The following is an 18,265-nucleotide window of genomic DNA, read 5'->3' as shown; positions in this document are numbered from 1 at the left end:
GACAGGGAGCTGTTACTGAAAACAGCGGGACTGTGCATATGTTTTAATGCAAGAAGTATTACTGGTAAGGCAGATGAACTTAGAGCTTGGATTACTACTTGGAACTATGATGTTGTTGCCATTACAGAGATCTGGTTGAGGGAAGGACAGGATTGGCAGCTAAACATTCCAGGATTTAGATGTTTCAGGCGGGATAAAGGGGGAGGTAAAAGGGGCGGCGGAGTTGCACTACTGGTTAGGGAGAATATCACAGCTGTATTGCGGGAGGACATCTCAGAGGGCAGCGAGGCTATATGGGTAGAGATCAGGAATAAGAACGGTGCAGTCACAATGTTGGGGGTTTACTACAGGCCACCCAACAGCCAGCGGGAGATAGAGGAGCAGATCGGCAGACAGATTTTGGAAAGGAGTAAAAGCAACAGGGTTGTTGTGATGGGAGACTTCAACTTCCCCAAAATTGACTGGGACTCACTTAGTGCTAGGGGCTTGGGCAGGGCAGAGTTTGAAAGGAGCATCCAGGAGGGCTTCTTAAAACAATATGTAGATAGTCCAACTAGGGAAGGGGCTGTACTGCACCTGGTATTAGGGAATGAGCCCGGCCAGATGGGAGAAGTTTCAGTAGGGGAGCATTTCTGGAACAGTGGCCACAATTCAGTAAGTTTTAAAGTGCTGGTGGACAAGGATAAGAGTGGTCCTAGGATGAATGTGCTAAATTGGGGTAAGGCTAATTATAACAATATCAGGCGGGAACTGAAGAACCTAGATTGGGGGCGGATGTTTGTGGGTAAATCAACATCTGACATGTGGGAGGCTTTCAAATGTCAGTTGAAAGGAATTCAGGACCGGCATGTTCCTGTGAGGAAAAAGGATTTTAAAAAAAGGCAAATTTTGCGATCCTTGGATAACGAGGGATATTGTAGGCTTCGTCAAAAAGAAAAAGGAGGCATTTGTCAGGGCTAGAAGGCTGGGAACAGACGAAGCCTGTGTGGTCACGAAAAGTCATTGGCAAATAGGGTTAAGGAAAATCCCAAGGCTTTTTACACGTGCATAAAAAGCAAAAGGGTAGCCAGGGAAAGGGTTGGCCCACTGAAGGACAGAGGAGGGAATCTATGTGTGGAGCCAGAGGAAATGGGCGAGGTACTAAATGAATACTTTGTATCAGTATTCACCAAAGAGAAGGAATTGGTGGATGTTGAGCCTGGAGAAGGGTGTGTAGATAGCCTGGGTCACATTGAGATCCAGAAAGATGAGGTGTTGGGCGTCTTGAAAAATATTACGGTGGATAAGCCCCCAGGGCCTGATGGGATCTACCCCAGAATACTGAAGGAGTCTAGAGAGGAAATTGCTGAGGCCTTGACAGAAATCTTTGGATCCTCACTGTCTTCAGGTGATGTCCCAAAGGACTGGAGAATAGCCAATGTTGTTCCTTTGTTTAAGAAAGGTAGCAAGGATAATCCAGGGAACTACAGGCGGTGAGCCTTCCGTCAGTGGTCGGGAAATTACTGGAGAGAATTCTTCGAGACAAGATCTACTCCCATTTGGAAGCAAGGGGTCGTATTAGCGAGAGGCAGCACGGTTTTGTGAAGGGGAGGTCGTGTCTCACTAACTTGATAAGAGTTTTTCGAGGAGGTCACAAAGATGATTGATGTAGGTAAGGCAGTGGATGTAGTCTATAGGGACTTCAGTTAGGCCTTTGACAAGGTGCCTCATGGCAGACTGGTACAAAAGGTGAAGTCACACGGGATCAGAGGTGAGCTGGCAAGATGGATACAGAACTGGCTAGGTCATAGAAGGCAGAGAGTAGTAATGGAAGGGTGCTTTTCTGATTGGAGGGCTGTGACTAGTGGTGTTCCGCAGGGATCAGTGCTGGGACCTTTGCTGTTCGTAGTATGTATAAATGAATTGGAGGAAAATGTAACCGGTCTGATTAGTTAGTTTGGCGACGACACAAAGGTTGGTGGAATTGCAGATAGCGATGAGGACTGTCAATGGATACAGCAGAATTTAGATCGTTTGGAGACTTGGGTGGAGAGATGGAGTTTAATTCGGACAAATGTGAGGTGATGCATTTTGGAAGGTCTAATGCAGGTAGGGAATATACAGTGGATGGTAGAACCCTCAAGTGTATTGAAAGTCAGAGAGATCTAGGTGCACAGGTCCACAAGACACTGAAAGGGGCAACACAGGTGGAGAAGGTAGTCAAGAAGGCATTCGGCATGCTTGCCTTCGTTGGACGGGGCATTGAATACAAGAATTTGCAAGTCATGTTGCAGCTGTATAGAACCTTAGTTAGGCCACACTTGGAGTATAATGTTCAATTCTGGTAGCCACACTACCAGAAGGATGTGGAGGCTTTAGAGGGTGCAGAAGAGATTTACCAGGAGGTTGCCTGGTATGGAGGGCATTAGCTATGAGGAGAGGTTGAATAAACTCGGTTTGTTCTCACTGGAACGAAAAAGATTGAGGGGCGACCTGATAGAGGTCTACAAAATTATGAGGGGCATAGACAGAGTGGATAGTCAGAGGCTTTTCCCCAGGGTAGAGGGGTCAATTACTAGGGGGCATAGGTTTAAGGTGAGAGGGGTAAGGTTTAGAGGAGATGTGCGAGGTAAGTTTTTTTTTTAACATAGAGGGTAGTGGGTGCCTGGAACTCGCTGCCGGAGGAGGTGGCGGAAGCAGGGACAATAGTGACGTTTAAGGGGCATCTTGACAAATACATGAATCGGATGGGAATGGAGGGATACGGACCCCAGAAGTGTAGAAGATTTTAGTTTAGACGGGCAGCATGGTCAGCGCAGGCTTGGAGGGCCGAAGGGCCTGTTCTTATGCTGCACTTTTCTTTGTCCTTAGGTACGGGCCACTTGCTGGCTGTGTGGATGAGAAGGACTGCAAGGTGGATAAGTGGACTGATTATAGTCATTCAAGTAGGGAGAGCAAAAAGGAATGTGGCCATGCTAGGAGATGGCATAGATCTATCTGCAGTCAAAAGTATAAGTCTAGACCGATGCTTTGCCTGCCTGATGCCAGGATTCTGGATATCTGCTCAGTGGTGGAGAGGAACTTGGGAGTGGGAGGTGGAGGATCCAGCGGTCATGGTTCAATGACGTAGGTGAGACTAGGAAAGAGGTTCTGCATGGAGACTGTGAGGAGCTAGGTACGAAATTAAAAATAAACAAAACCTCAAAATGGTAATATATCTAGATTGTTACCTGAGCCACATTTAAATTGGCATAGAGCAAATAAAATTAGAGAGATGAATGCGTTGCTCAAAGACTGGTGTGAGAAGTGGGTTCCAGTTTGTGGGGTACTGGTAACAATCCTGAGGAAAGGAGAGTCTGGGAATATCGGAACCATGCTGGGACGAGTGCTCTCACGAGCCGTGTGACTAGGGAAGTAGAGAGGATTTTAAATTAAATAGTAGAGACAAGGCAAGGCAAGAGAAAGGACAAACAGACCATGACAGGAAATGACAGAGTACAAATCGAAGAGCAAATCAGCAGATAAGGTTAGAGGCTATAAAAATAATCAAAATGACAAAATGAAGGCTCTGTATCAGAATGCATACAGCAAACAAAACAGCTCAAACAAAAATAAGCACAATGATGACATAGATTAGGACCTGAATATTGATGACATTTGGCAAGAACAGGAAGCGCGGAAAAGATGAAGGGGTGGCTCTGCTAATTAACAATGATATTAGCATCATCGAAGGCTGACCCAAGTTCTGGAAACCAGGATGTAGAAGCGGTTCAGTAGAGATGAGAAATGGTAAAGGTAACAAGTCACTTGTGGGAGCCGTGTACAGGTCCCTTTACGGTACCCACACATGAGATGGCAGATGAATTAAACAGGAGTTTTGCATTGGTTTTCACCATAGAGGATACAAGGAACATCCCAGAAATAGTTGTAAATCAGGAATTGGAAGGGAAGGATGAACTCAAGAAAAATTACAAGTCACCAGGAAAGTGGTACTGAGCAAATTGTTGGAGTTCTCTGAAGATATAACGTGCCATGGATAATGGGGAACCGGTGGATGTACTGTACTTGAATTTTCAGAAGGCATTTTTTAAAAGTGCCAAATCAAAGGTTATTGCAGAAAATAAAAGGTTATGTTGCAGGCGGTTGACAAGATGGAACAGGTGGTTTGGCACAGGGATCTGTGCTGGGGCCTCAACTTTTTATAATTTATGTAAATGATTTGGATGAAGGACCTAAGGTGTGGTTGCTAAATATGCTGATGACACAAAAATAACTCGGAAAGTAAGTTGAAGAGGACACAAGCTCAGATAGGTTAATAGAGTGGGTAAAAACCTGTCAAATGAAGTATAATGTGGGCAAATGTGAAAAGGCCCATTTTGGTAGAAAGAGTTTAAAAAAAACATATAATCCAAATAGTGAGAGATTGCAAAGCTCTGAGATTCAGAGTGATCTGGGTGCCCAAGGGCATGAATCACAAAAGGGTAGTATGAAGGTACAGCAAGTAATTAGACGAGCTAACAGGTTATAATCCAGAGACCGAGTGCAAAACTCTGGGGAGCCGGGTTCAAAACCCATTGTGGCAGATGGAGAAATCTGAAATTAAAAGTCAAACGATAGTCGTAAAAACTCATCTGGTTCACTCGGAGATCTGCAGTCCACAATTGGTCTGGCCTACATTTGACTCCAGATCTACAACAATGTGCTTCACTCTTAAGTGCCCTCTGAAATGGCCGAGTAAGACTCTCAGGCAATTAGGGATGGGAAATAAAAATAAACTCTACTTATTACAAGCATGTTGTTTGTTTCGCTCAGCCAATCATTGGGATGGCCTGGGTATCACATCAGTACGGGATTGCCGAATTGTGTGAAAGGCAGAACACTTGTATCACTGCAATATAGATGGGCCTTTTTCGGAATCTGAATTAATAAAACAAACAAAGTTAGCAACCCTCAGCTGAGTGCAGTTGTAATGACATCATGTATGCTCAAATAGATGATGTAGCTGTGGCATCCCCTCTAGGTCCTGTGCTCGCTAACATTTTTGATAGAACGAGCCCTCTGTCCTATCCAGTGAATGTTTCCGAAACATAAATGATCTGTTCATGATCTTTGAATGTGCAGTTGCATGGGGGGGGTTTAAAGGCTCCATCGCATGCTCAAATTCATTTTTGAGATGTACCAGTCTGCAAAACTCCCTTCCCTTGAAGTGCCAGTTGAAAAGTCTGCAAATGGGTTTGTCACTACTATCTACGACAAGACTACTTCACCAGTAAATATATACTTTCAGATTCATGGAACTCTGCGTGCTACAAGACTGGCCTTATCAACAATCTTGGAAATAGGACCGTGGCCATTAATTATCTAGCAAGCTTTACACAGAAATGAAATGCATCAAAATTATCCTGCAGCATAATGGCAATCCTGATCAAGCCAATATTCATTCTGGAACGCTTGAACTCGCAAGTGGGCCAAAGACTGCCATCTTCAGACCTGAAAAGTGCCTAGTCCACCTCAGTATCTTGGACATGCAGAGTTTCTCAAAAATTTGAACAACAGGTTAAGTGAGCCTTTTCACACGGCTACTAAGCAGTGGTTGCACAAGTGGTATTTTCCACTCACAGGATGTGCTGTCGGTCCAAAAAGAGGTTCTGCTGCCACACAACTGAACAATGTAGCGCATGAATTTCAATGCTGGTGTGATGTCAGGTATGTATGCCATACATTCCAGTCACAGGCTGATCAGATCATACAGCATGTTCCTTCTGTTGTTCCCAACAGGCAGAGTACAGATCATAAAACCCAGAACAAAACTTCCACTGTTTGATGTGGTTCCACGATTGAGCAGAACTTGTTTAACAATCCTATGAATTTCCACTACTCTTTATAAATGTTTTTTATTGGGTTTTTGAATAAAGTATATTGACCGTTATGTACACAAAATAGAATACATATATATATATATATATATATATATATACACACACACACACACACACACACACATAGAAGAGAAGGGAACACGCACGAAAAACAAAACACCATAAAAACACAAAAACAGTTGAATAAAATAACTGGAAGGGTATTATGTTCTACCTCAACAACAGCAGCTCTGTACAATTGGCAGTATTGTTTTTAGCACATAAGTAGGCATCTGTTTGTGGGGGGGGGGGGGGGGAGGAACTGGGGGGGTACATATATATTTGGGCGCCGGGGAAACAAATACAGAACAATTACAGAGGGCAATACACAAATGGATCTGGTGTTGGTGTTGTCTTTGCTTAACAATCCTGATTGTGCTATGTGCTACACCTACAATCATTTTATGATGAGCAAATTAAACAAAATACTCCAGATGCTGGAATCTGAAACAAAACAGAGTGTGCTGGGAAAACTCTGCAGATCTGACAGTATCTATCGGGAGAGAAAACAGAGTTAATATTTCAAGTCCGTTTCACTGTTCCTTCTACAGAAGGAAAATGTGTTGGATATTGAACTGTAGCTGGGAGAGATTGCAACAAACATGTAGCAACCTTAAGAACAAGAGACAGGTGGCTTGATGTGGGATGGAAAGGTGGGGGGGGGGGGGGCAATTTGCATTGAGACAAAAAAGTATGGGATATTTAAAATGTTAAAGAACAGGAAGGTCAAGGTCATGCTCGCGGGTTGAGTGAAGGTGTTCCGCAAAGCAGTCACCCAGTGTGTGTTTAGTTTCCCCAATGTAGACGAACCACATTGGTAGCAGCTAATACAATGAACCAAGCGAAGGCAGTGCAAATGAAGCGGTGCTTAACCTGAAGGAACGTCTGGGGCCTTAAATGGTGAAGGGGGCAGATGTTCCACCTACCACAATTGCAAGAGGAGGTGCCGTGGGAAGGGGATAGGGAGTTGGGTATGATGGAGGATTGGACCGGGGTGTCATGGAAGGAGCAGCCCTGTCGAATATTGATGGGAGAAGATGTGTTTCAGGCATCATGAAGGAGTTGGTGGAAATGGTGGAAGATGATCCTTTGAATGCAGAGGCTGGTGGGGTGAAAGTGAGACAACAGTTCTCTATTATGGTTCTGGGAGGGAGGGAAGGGGTGCAGAAAATGGGGTGAACCCGGTTGAGTGCTCTGGCAATCACCGTGCGGGTGGGCAGGGGGGAATCTTCGTTAAGGGAAAATGCAGACATGTTAGAAGCGCCATTTTCAAAGGTGCATTGAAGATGCATTGGAGGCAGAGAAACTGGGATGGAATCCTTACAGAAAGCAGGGTGTGAGGAGCTGTATTCGAGATAGCTCTGGTGTCGGTGGGCTTTTAATCAACATTGGTGGTCAGTCCATCACCAGAAATGGAGACAGAGAGGTCAAGGAAGGAAAGTGTCAGAGATGGCACAGGATACCAGGAAATTTGGCTGTCTGGATACAGAATTGGCTGGCCGAAAGAAAACAACGAGTGGTAGTGGATGTAAAGTATTCCGCCTGGAGGTTGGTGACCAGTGGTGTCCCGCAGGGATCTGTTCTGGGACCTCTGCTCTTCGTGGTTTTTATAAATGACTTGGATGAGGAAGTGGAAGGGTGGGTTAGTAAGTTTGCCGATGACACGAAAGTTGGGGGAGTTGTAGATAGTGTTGAGGGTTGTTGCAGGTTACAACAGGACATTGACAGGATGCAGAACTGGGCTGAGACGTGGCAGATGGAGTTGAGATAAATGTGAAGTGATTAATTTTCGACGGTCAAATTTGAATGCTGAATACTGGGTTAAAGGCAGGATTCTTGGAAGTGTGGAGGAACAGAGGGATCTTGGGGTCCACATACATAGATCCCTCAAAGTTGCCACCCAGGTTGATAAGGTTGTTAAGAAGGCGTATGGTGTGATGGCTTTCATTAACAGGAGGATTAAGTTTGAGAGCCACAAGGTTTTGCTGCAGCTTTATAAAACCCTGGCTGCACACACACTTGGAATATTGTGTCCAGTTCTGGTCACCTCATTATAGGAAGGTTGTTTTTGAGAGGATGCAGAGGAGATTTACCAGGATGCTACCTGGACAGGAGGGCATGTCTAATGAAGAAAGGTTGAGGGAGCTTTTCTCACTGGAGCGAAGGAGGCAGAGAGGTGACTTGATAGAGGTGTACAAGGTGCTGAGAGGCATGGATAGAGTGGATAACCAGAGACTTTTCTCCAGGGTGGAAATGGCTGTCACGAGGGGACATAATTTTAAGGTGATTGGAGGAAGATATAGGGGAGATGTCAGAGGTAGGTTCTTTACACAGAGAGTGGTGGGTGTGTGGAATGCACTGCCAGCAGAGGTGGTGGAGTCAGAGTCATTCGGGACATTTAAGCGACTCTTGGACAGGCACATGGACAGCAGTAAATTGAAGGGGTGTAATTTAGCTTGATCTTAGATTAGGATAAATGGTCGGCACAACATCGTGGGCCGAAGGGCCTGTACTGTGCTGTTCTGTTCTATGTTCTATGGATCATGTGAAGGTGAGAGAGGTGTGGAAATTGGATGACTAATTGACAAATGTTTTGAGGTTCAGACGAGAGCATGAATTGACAATAATACATTAATCAATGGAATGGAAAAAAATTAACAAGTGGCCCAAGTAGGACTGGAACAAGGGCGGCATGGTAGCACAGTGGTTAGCATTGCTGCCTCACAGCTCCAGGGACCCAGGTTCAATTCTAGCATTGGGTGACTGTCTATGTGGAGTTCTCACTTTCTCCTGTCTGCGTGGGTTTCCTCCGGGTGCTCAGGTTTCCTCCCACAGTCCAAAGATGTGGTTAGGTGGATTGGCCATGATAAATTGCCCCTTAGTGTCCAAAAGGTTAGGTGGGATTACTGGGTTATGGGGATAGGGTGGAAGCATGGGCTTAATTAGGGTGCTCTTTCCAAGGGCAACTGTGGATCCGATGGGCCGAACGGCGTCCTTCTGCACTGTAAATGTTATGATGAAGAAGTGTTCCACAAACTCACAAAGACAACTAAGGAAATTCGGCATGCCCACATTAACTCTTACCAACTTTTACAGATGCACCATAGAAAGCATCCTATTGGGCTGCATCACAGCCTGGTATGGCAACTGCTCGGCCCAGGACCGCAAAAAACTTCAGAGAGTTGTGAACACAGCCCAGTCCATCACACAAACCCGCCTTCCATCCATTGACTCCATCTACAATTCCCGCTGCCTTGGGAAAGCGATCAGCATCCAAAGACCCCTCCCACCCGGCTTACTCACTCTTCCAACTTCTTCCATCAGGTAGGAGATACAAAAGTCTGAGAACACGCAGTTACAGATTCAAAAACAGCTGTGACCAGACTCGTAAATCACCCTCTTATGGACTGACCTGATTAATAACACACTCCTGTCTGCTTCACCCGATGCCGGTGTCTATGTATTTACATTGTGTGCCTTGTGTTGCCCTATGTATTTTCTTTTGATGTACTAAATGATCTGTTTGAGCTGCTCGCAGAAAAATACTTTTCGCTGTACCTCGGTACACCCGACAAAAAACAAATCCAATCCAATCCACTAACGGGGGCCCATGAGGGTACCCATGGCCACATCTTATTACTTACAAGAATTGAGACAAGTTAAAGGTGAAATTAGTTGTGACAGGACAAGTTCAGCTAGTTGTGGACAAGCATTGTTCAGGCCTCCACTCAAGGAAGAAGCGGAGTGCCCTAAGACCTTCCCGGTGGGGGATGGAGGTGTAAAGGAATTGGATACCCATAGTGAAGAGAAAGCAGTTACAGCCAAGGAGCTGGAAATTATTGATATGGTAGAACATAGAACATACAGTGCAGAAGGAGGCCATTTGGCCCATCGAGTCTGCACCAACCCACGTAAGCCCTCACTTCCACCCTATCCCCGTAATCCAATAACCCCTCCTAATTTTTTTCGTCGTTAAGGGCAATTTATCATGGCCAATCCACCTAACCTGCACGTCTTTGGACTCGAGAGGGGAAACCGGAGCACCCGGAGGAAACTCACGCAGGCACAGGGAGAACGTGCAGACTCCGCACAGACAGTGACCCAGCGGGGAATCGAACCTGGGACCCTGGCACTGTGAAGCCACAGTGCTATCCACTTGTGCTATGGTGCTGCCCACGATGCCCACGTGACTAGAGCATCAGAGGAATCATGAATGCAGGTGGGAAGAAGGGAGAGTGGATGGAGTCAGATGGGAAGAAACTAGCTCCGTGGGCAGGTACAGGCTGATACAATGTGTCTACCAAATCAGCCTTGTTTGTGGTTTGGGGAAGGAGGTAGAAGTGGGTTATGTGGGGATGGGGGACTATGAGGTTGGAGAGAAGAATTCAAGAGGCAATGAGGTCAGTGACGGTCCTGGAAACAATGCTTTGAGGTTTGGAGGAGGGGTTATGGTCCATGGTGAGAGAGTTGCCACTCAGCCTCTGTGAGGTGGACGTCAGTGTGCCAAACAACAGCCATACCAATCATGTTAGCAGGTTTCATCAGGTCAGGATTGGACCCAAGAGAACAGAATGTAGCAAGCTCAGAGGAAGACAGGTTGGAGTGGATGAGAGGGGCAGAGAATTGAGATGGCCAATGTCGCGCTGACTGTTCTCAACGATGAGATCAAGAGCAAGTAGGAGGCCAGAGGGTGGAATTTAGGTAGAGGGAGAATTCCACAGGCAGGTGAAAAGATCCATTGCATCGGCCAAAGTTTACTTACCAACCAATTGGAACCCTTTTCTCCTTTAATATAAATTGTAGTGATCATTCAAAATTAGACATTCTTGCATTTGTCCCAAATGCAAGATAAAAAGCTATGACAACAGATCTCTCTTTTCAGCAATATTTAAGAATATGATTGTCATATACATAATTTGGGAATTCTTAAATACAAATGAAACAATAGTCACTAGATTTTCTACCTGCAGTAGTTGATTTGCCAACACCTCCTTTTCCTGAGGCTACAACAATAACCTGCTTCACTCCTGGTATCACTTTTTGCTTTGGAAGTCCCCGAGCCATCAAGCGTTTTTGTCTGTCCTGTATCGATTCAACGCTGGACCCTGAAGACTTAAATAATTGACACAATATGAGAATGCATTTCTGAATGAAAACACATAAGCTTTTCTTTAAAAAATAATTTTGGATGCAAGTGTCACCAGCCTTGACAAGTTGGGTGACCAATCACCTTTTTGAACATCTCAAATCCACCTGGTGTTCCAGAGTTGTGAGCCAGCAACAGTGAAGGAACTGCAATATAGTTCCAAGTCAGGATGGTGTACAACTTGGATAGTAATTTTCAGGTGGTGGTGATTCCATGCAGCTGCCCTTGTCCTTCTAGGTGGTGTAGGTCACGTGTCTGGATGATACTGTTGAGGGAACTGTAGCATGTTGCTGCAGTGCATTTTGTCAATGGTATATACTGTGCACCACTGGGAGGAGGGAGTGAATGTTTAACCTGGTGGATTGGGTGCCTGTCAAATGGGCTTATTTGTCCTGCATGGTGTTATTTTTTTATTTTTTGAGTGAAGTCAGAGCAGGCAAGTGACAGTGGACAGTGTTGCATCACATACCTGACTTGTGCCTGGTGAATGGTGGACAACCTTTGAGAAATCAGGAGGCAGATCACTTGTTGCAGAATTGCCAGTCTCTGACCTGCTCTTATAGCCACAGTATTTATATGGCTGATCCGATTCAGTTTCTGGTGAATAGTGAACCCCCCCCCCTCACCACGTTAATACTAATGGCATATAATGTCAAGGGGAGATGGTTGGATTCTCTCTTGTTGGCCACTTGTGTGATGTGAATGTGACTTGCCACTTACAGCCCAACCCTGAATGTTGTCCAGGTCTTACTGCACATGGGACGATTGTCACAGTACCTGCCTTGTTAATGGCATTTAACACAGCACAACCATCAGTGAACATTCCCACTTCTGACCTTGCGTTGGAGGGAAGGTCATTGATAAAGCAACTGAAGATGATTGGGCCTAGGACAGTGCTCTGAAGAACTCCTGCAGCAATGCACTGTGTTTGAGAGAATTTGCCTCCAACAACCACAAACATCTTCCTTTCTACTAAGCATGACTCCAACGAGCTCAGAGTTCCCATGTCACCAATCCCCATGATTCCCACGGACTTCTGTTTTGCTTGGTTTCCTTGATGCCTACTCGACTAATATTGCCTTTCTGTCAGGGCAGTCACTCTCACCTCACTTCTGGAAGTTATTTGCCCACTCCCTAAGCCTTGAACTTGTCTTTTGCTAGTTTCTCTCAACTCCACTCGGAGCTCATTCTTGACCGTGAGACCAACCTCCTGTTCCCTAGATCAGATTACATCTAAATGATGATTCACATTCCCCTCCTGGCTGTCATGATATTAGAGAGATTGTGGTATTGGACTCCAGTGTTAGACATAATATGGCATACTTAGTACTTCATGGTGTCACCTGACCTGGGGGAGTCAGAGGTCAGGTGGCACATGTAAACATAAGTTGTAAGAAGGCTGCAGGCCTGCAATAGTGTGCATATTCTGTTCTTATAAAGTTAGTTTACAATCATGATATTGGTAATCCTGCAACATAAAAACAAGACACTGCAACCCCCCCCACACACCTCGTTGTCAATATTGTAAACGGTTCTCTTTCTTCAGGCATTGTCCTTCTGCTGCCATCACCTCTCCTCAGAAAAAACCTCATCCCATCCATCCTTGCAAACTACTTTCAGTCTACAACCTCCCTTCCCTTTCTTTTCCAAAGTCCTTGAACCTGTTGTTTCCTCCAAATCCTTTCCCAGCTCACAACCTTGGTGTCAGTATTTGACCGCAAGTTGCGCTTCTAGCCTCATATTTGTGCTATCGCTATTGCCTATTTCCACCGCCATGACATCAGCAGATTTCACCCATCTCAGCTCATCGGTTGCAGAAACCCTCGTTCATTCCTCCTTTACTTCAAGATCCAACTATACCAGAACACTCCTGGCTGATCGCCCATATCTACATCAGCTCCTGGTCAAGCAACATCTTGACTTCAAAATTCTCACCCTTATTTTCAAAACCCTCCCATGGGCTTACCTTGCCTATCTCTTAAATTTCCTTCAGCCCTGGAATCCTTTGCAATACCAACACTCCTCTAATTATGTGCATTCCCAATTATAATCATTTCACCACTGGTGGCTGGGTCTTCAGTTGCCTAAGCCCCAAGCTCCAAAACTCACCCCCTACACCTCTCTACTTTCCTTTCCTTCCTTAAGACAGTTCTCAAAACCTCCTTCATGTGACCCAATATCTCCTTATGTGGCTAGGTGTTGTACATTGTATAATGTATAAGGTATGAAGTACCCAGTGCGGTGCATGGTGGTGCAGTGGTTAGCACTGCTTACAGTGCGGAGGACCAGAGTTCGATCCCGGCCCCGGGTCACAGTCTGTGTGGAGTTTGCACATTCCCCCTATGTCTGCTTGGGTTTCATCCCCACAACCCAAAAGATGTGCAGTTTAGGTGGATTGGCCACACTAAATTGCCCTTTAATTGGAAAAAAATAATGGAGTACTCTTTTAGATTTCTAATAATTTTTTAAAAATGAAATACCTTGGAACGTTTCAGTTCATTGAAGGCACTGTATCAATACGTTGTAGACCAAGACTGCAAAGGAGCAGAGTGGGCCTGATGGAACCCAAAATAAGTATCAGTGAGCAGCATGCTGTTGAGTAAGTGCCACCTGATCGCACTGTTAATGACACATTCCATCACTTTGCTGATAATCAGGACTAGATTGTGTTACGATACCCGTAGAGACTGATAACTTTTATAAACATGAAAATATTTCAAGTTAAGACTTTAGCTGTAATAAGCAAACTATAATCAATATCGGCTGATCATTATAGCAGGCAATTAATAGTCTAAACAACAAAGATATTCTTGGTTAGTTTCTTAACATGATGCATGTTTTTAAAAAATAAATTTAGAGTACCCAATTCTTTATTTCCCCTAATTAAGGGGCAATGTAGTGTGGCCCGTTCACCTACACCGAACTCTTTTTGGGTTGTGGGGGTCGAACCCGGGTCTTCGATGCCGTGAGGCAGCAGTGCTAACCAGTATGCCAACGTGCTGCCCCGACCCCATGCCATGTTTATACATCACCAACACTCTGCAAAATTGCTGTCTTTATAGGAACCAGTCTAAAGTTACTCCTAGTTTCTAGCGGGCTCACATCTCTCAATTTCGTGGATTCAAAATGTCCAGTGTCTATCAAGGTTTTTGACTTGGAGCGGACACCATTTTGGGATGGTGTGGATTGCAGAAACTGTTTATTAAGTCTTCGTAGTCTGTTAAGACCATAAGACATAGGAGCAGAAGTAAGGCCATTCGGCCCATCAAGTCCACTCCGCCATTCAATCATGGCTGATTTCAACTCCATTTACCCGCTCTCTCTCCATAGCCCTTAATTCCTCGAGAAATCAAGAATTTATCAACTTCTGTCTTAAAGACACTCAACGTCCCGGCCTCCACCGCCCTCTGTGGCAATGAATTCCACAGACCCACCACTCTCTGGCTGAAGAAATTTCTCCTCATCTCTGTTCTAAAGTGACTCCCTTTTATTCTAAGGCTGTGCCCCCGGGTCCTAGTCTCCCCTGCTAATGGAAACAACTTCCCTACATCCACCCTATCTAAGCCATTCATTATCTTGTAAGTTTCTATTAGATCTCCCCTCAACCTCCTAAACTCCAATGAATATAATCCCAGGATCCTCAGACGTTCATCGTCTGTTAGGCCTACCATTCCTGGGATCATCCGCGTGAATCTCCGCTGGACCCGCTCCAGTGCCAGTATGTCCTTCCTGAGGTGTGGGGCCCAAAATTGCTCACAGTATTCTAAATGGGGCCTAACTAATGCTTTATAAAGCTTCAGAAGTACATCCCTGCTTTTATATTCCAAGCCTCTTGAGATGAATGACAACATTGCATTTGCTTTCTTAATTACGGACTCAACCTGCAAGTTTACCTTTAGCGAATCCTGGACTAGGACTCCCAAGTCCCTTTGCACTTCAGCATTATGAATTTTGTCACCGTTTAGAAAATAGTCCATGCCTCTATTCTTTTTTCCAAAGTGCAAGACCTCGCACTTGCCCACGTTGAATTTCATCAGCCATTTCTTGGACCACTCTCCTAAACTGTCTAAATCTTTCTGCAGCCTCCCCACCTCCTCCATACCACCTGCCCCTCCACCTATCTTTGTATCATCGGCAAACTTAGCCAGTTTGCCCCCAGTCCCGTCATCTAGATCGTTAATATATAAAGAGAACAGCTGTGGCCCCAACACTGAACCCTGCGGGACACCACTCGTCACCAGTTGCCATTCCGAAAAAGAGCCTTTTATCCCAACTCTCTGCCTTCTGCCTGACAGCCAATCGTCAATCCATGTTAGTACCTTGCCTCGAATACCATGGGCCCTTATTTTACTCAGCAGTCTCCCGTGAGGCACCTTATCAAAGGCCTTTTGGAAGTCAAGATAGATAACATCCATTGGCTCTCCTTGGTCTAACCTATTTGTTATCTCTTCAAAGAACTCTAACAGGTTTGTCAGGCACGACCTCCCCTTACTAAATCCATGCTGACTTGTCCTAATCTGACCCTGCACTTCCAAGAATTTAGAAATCTCATCCTTAACAATGGATTCTAGAATCTTGCCAACAACCGAGGTTAGGCTAATTGGCCTGTTGTTGGTTAACAACAGGTCTTTATTAACTATTTGTAACTCTACAGTAAAGGTTACAGGTATGACGCTCTCCATCTAGATCTTTACACATCTCTCATCAACACTACACTCACTCTAGGTCATTTACTTTCTACAGGGATGGTGCAGGACGGAGGGTTTCAGATTTCTGGATAATTGGGGGTCATTCTGGGGTCGGTTGGACCTCTACAAACGGGATGGTCGACACCTGGACCAGAGGGGTACCAATATCCTGGGGGGGGAATTTGCTAATGCTCTTTGGGAGGGTTTAAACGAGTTCAGCGGGGGCTTGGGAACCTGAATTGTAGTTCCAGTATACATGAGGTTGAGAGTAGTGAGGTCATGAGTAAGGTTTCAAAGTTGCAGGAGTTACCGGCAGGCAGGAAGGTGGTTTAAAGTGGCCTGGGTTGGTACCTGAGACTTCGATGTTGTGGCCATTTCGGAGACATGGATAGAGCAGGGACAGGAATGGTTGTTGCAGGTGCCAGGGTTTAGATATTTCAGTAAGCTCAGGGAAGGTGGTAAAAGAGGGGGAGGGGTGGCATTGTTACTCAAGGACAGTATTACGGTGGCAGAAAGGACGTTTGATGAGGACTCGTCTACTGAGGTAGTATGGGCCGAGGTTAGAAACAAGAAAGGAGAAGTCACCCTGTTAGGGGTTTTCTATAGGCCTCCGAATAGTTCCAGAGATGTAGAGGAAAGGATTGCAAAGATGATTCTGGATAGGAGCGAAAGCAACAGGGTAGTTGTTATGGGGGACTTTAACTTTCCAAATATTGACTGGAAACGCTATAGTTCGAGTACTTTAGATGGGTCTGTTTTTGTCCAATGTGTGCAGGAGGGTTTCCTGACACAGTATGTAGATAGGCCAACGAGAGGCGAGGCCATATTGGATTTGGTACTGGGTAATGAACCAGGACAGGTGTTAAATTTGGAGGTAGGTGAGCACTTTGGTGACAGTGACCACAATTTGATTACGTTTACTTTAGTGATGGAAAGGGATAGGTATATACCGCAGGGCAAGAGCTATAACTGGGGGAAAGGCAATTATGATGCGATGAGGCAAGACTTGGGATGCATCGGATGGAGAGGAAAACTGCAGGGGATGGGCACAATGGAAACGTGGAGCTTGTTCAAGGAACAGCTACTGCGTGTCCGCGATAAGTATGTACCTGTCAGGCAGGGAGGAAGTGGTCGAGCAAGGGAACCGTGGTTTACTAAGGCAGTCGAAACACTTGTCAAGAGGAAGAAGGAGGCTTATGTAAAGATGAGACATGAAGGTACAGTTAGGGAGCTCGAGAGTTACAAGTTAGAACAGAGAACAGAGAACAGAGAACAATACAGCGCAGTACAGGCTCTTCGGCCCACGATGTTGCACCGAAACAAAAGCCATCTAACCTACATTATGCCATTATCATCCATATGTTTATCCAATAAACTTTTAAATGCCCTCAATGTTGGCGAGTTCACTACTGTAGCAGGTAGGGCATTCCACGGCCTCACTACTCTTTGCGTAAAGAACCTACCTCTGACCTCTGTCCTATATCTATTACCCCTCAGTTAAAAGTTATGTCCCCTCGTGCCAGCCATTTCCATCCGCGGGAGAAGGCTCTCACTGTCCACCCTATCCAACCCCCTGATCATTTCGTATGCCTCTATTAAGTCTCCTCTTAACCTTCTTCTCTCCAGCGAAAACAATCTCAAGTCCATCAGCCTTTCCTCATAAAATTTTCCCTCCATACCAGGCAACATCCTGGTAAATCTCCTCTGCACCCGCTCCAAAGCCTCCACGTCCTTCCTATAATGCGGTGACCAGAACTGTCCGCAATACTCCAAATGCGGCCGTACCAGAGTTCTGTACAGCTGCAACATGACCTCCCGACACCGGAACTCAATCCCTCTACCAATAAAGGCCAACACTCCATAGGCCTTCTTCACAACCCTATCAACCTGGGTGGCAACTTTCAGGGATCTATGTACATGGACACCTAGATCCCTCTGCTCATCCACACTTTCAAGAACTTTACCATTAGCCAAATATTCCGCATTCCTGTTATTCCTTCCAAAGTGAATCACCTCACACTTCTCTACATTAAACTCCATTTGCCACCTCTCAGCCCAGCTCTGCAGCTTATCTATATCCCTCTGTAACCTGCTACATCCTTCCACACTATCGACAACACCACCGACTTTAGTATCGTCTGCAAATTTACTCACCCACCCTTCTGCGCCTTCCTCTAGGTCATTGATAAAAATGACAAACAGCAACTGCCTCAGAACAGATCCTTGTGGTACTCCACTTGTGACTTTACTCCATTCTGAACATTTCCCATCAACCACCACTTTCAGCATCCCAAGTCTTGCCTCATCGCATCATAATTGCCTTTCCCCCAGTTATAGCTCTTGCCCTGTGGTATATACCTATCCCTTTCCATCACTAAAGTAAACGTAATCAGTCTTCTTTCAGCTAGCCAATTTCTGATCCACATCTCTAAATCACCCTCAATCCCCAGCCTCCGTATTTTCTGCAATAGCCTACCTTGGGGAACCTTATCAAACGCTTTGCTGAAATCCATATACACCACATCAACTGCTCT

General features: G+C 45.3%; 1 protein-coding gene across 9 annotated transcripts in view; it reads right to left on the bottom strand.

Annotated features, from left to right (window-relative positions):
• nubpl (nucleotide binding protein-like) overlaps positions 1-18,265 on the bottom strand; it is a 203,511-nt gene that overhangs the window by 153,426 nt on the left and 31,820 nt on the right. For all 9 annotated transcript variants that reach the window (XR_011937644.1, XR_011937642.1, XR_011937640.1 and 6 more), the window contains exon 2: positions 10,862-11,009. Coding sequence is in view for 5 of the 9 variants with exons in the window: in XM_072488397.1 (XP_072344498.1) it covers positions 10,862-11,009 (148 nt within the window). In the remaining 4 variants the exon portion in view is untranslated. The remainder of the gene's footprint in view (positions 1-10,861; positions 11,010-18,265) is intronic.

This window comes from Scyliorhinus torazame, chromosome 2 (genome assembly GCF_047496885.1).
Source record: "Scyliorhinus torazame isolate Kashiwa2021f chromosome 2, sScyTor2.1, whole genome shotgun sequence".
Taxonomy (NCBI): Eukaryota; Metazoa; Chordata; class Chondrichthyes; order Carcharhiniformes; family Scyliorhinidae; genus Scyliorhinus; species Scyliorhinus torazame.
This window is presented reverse-complemented; position numbering and strand designations above follow the sequence as displayed.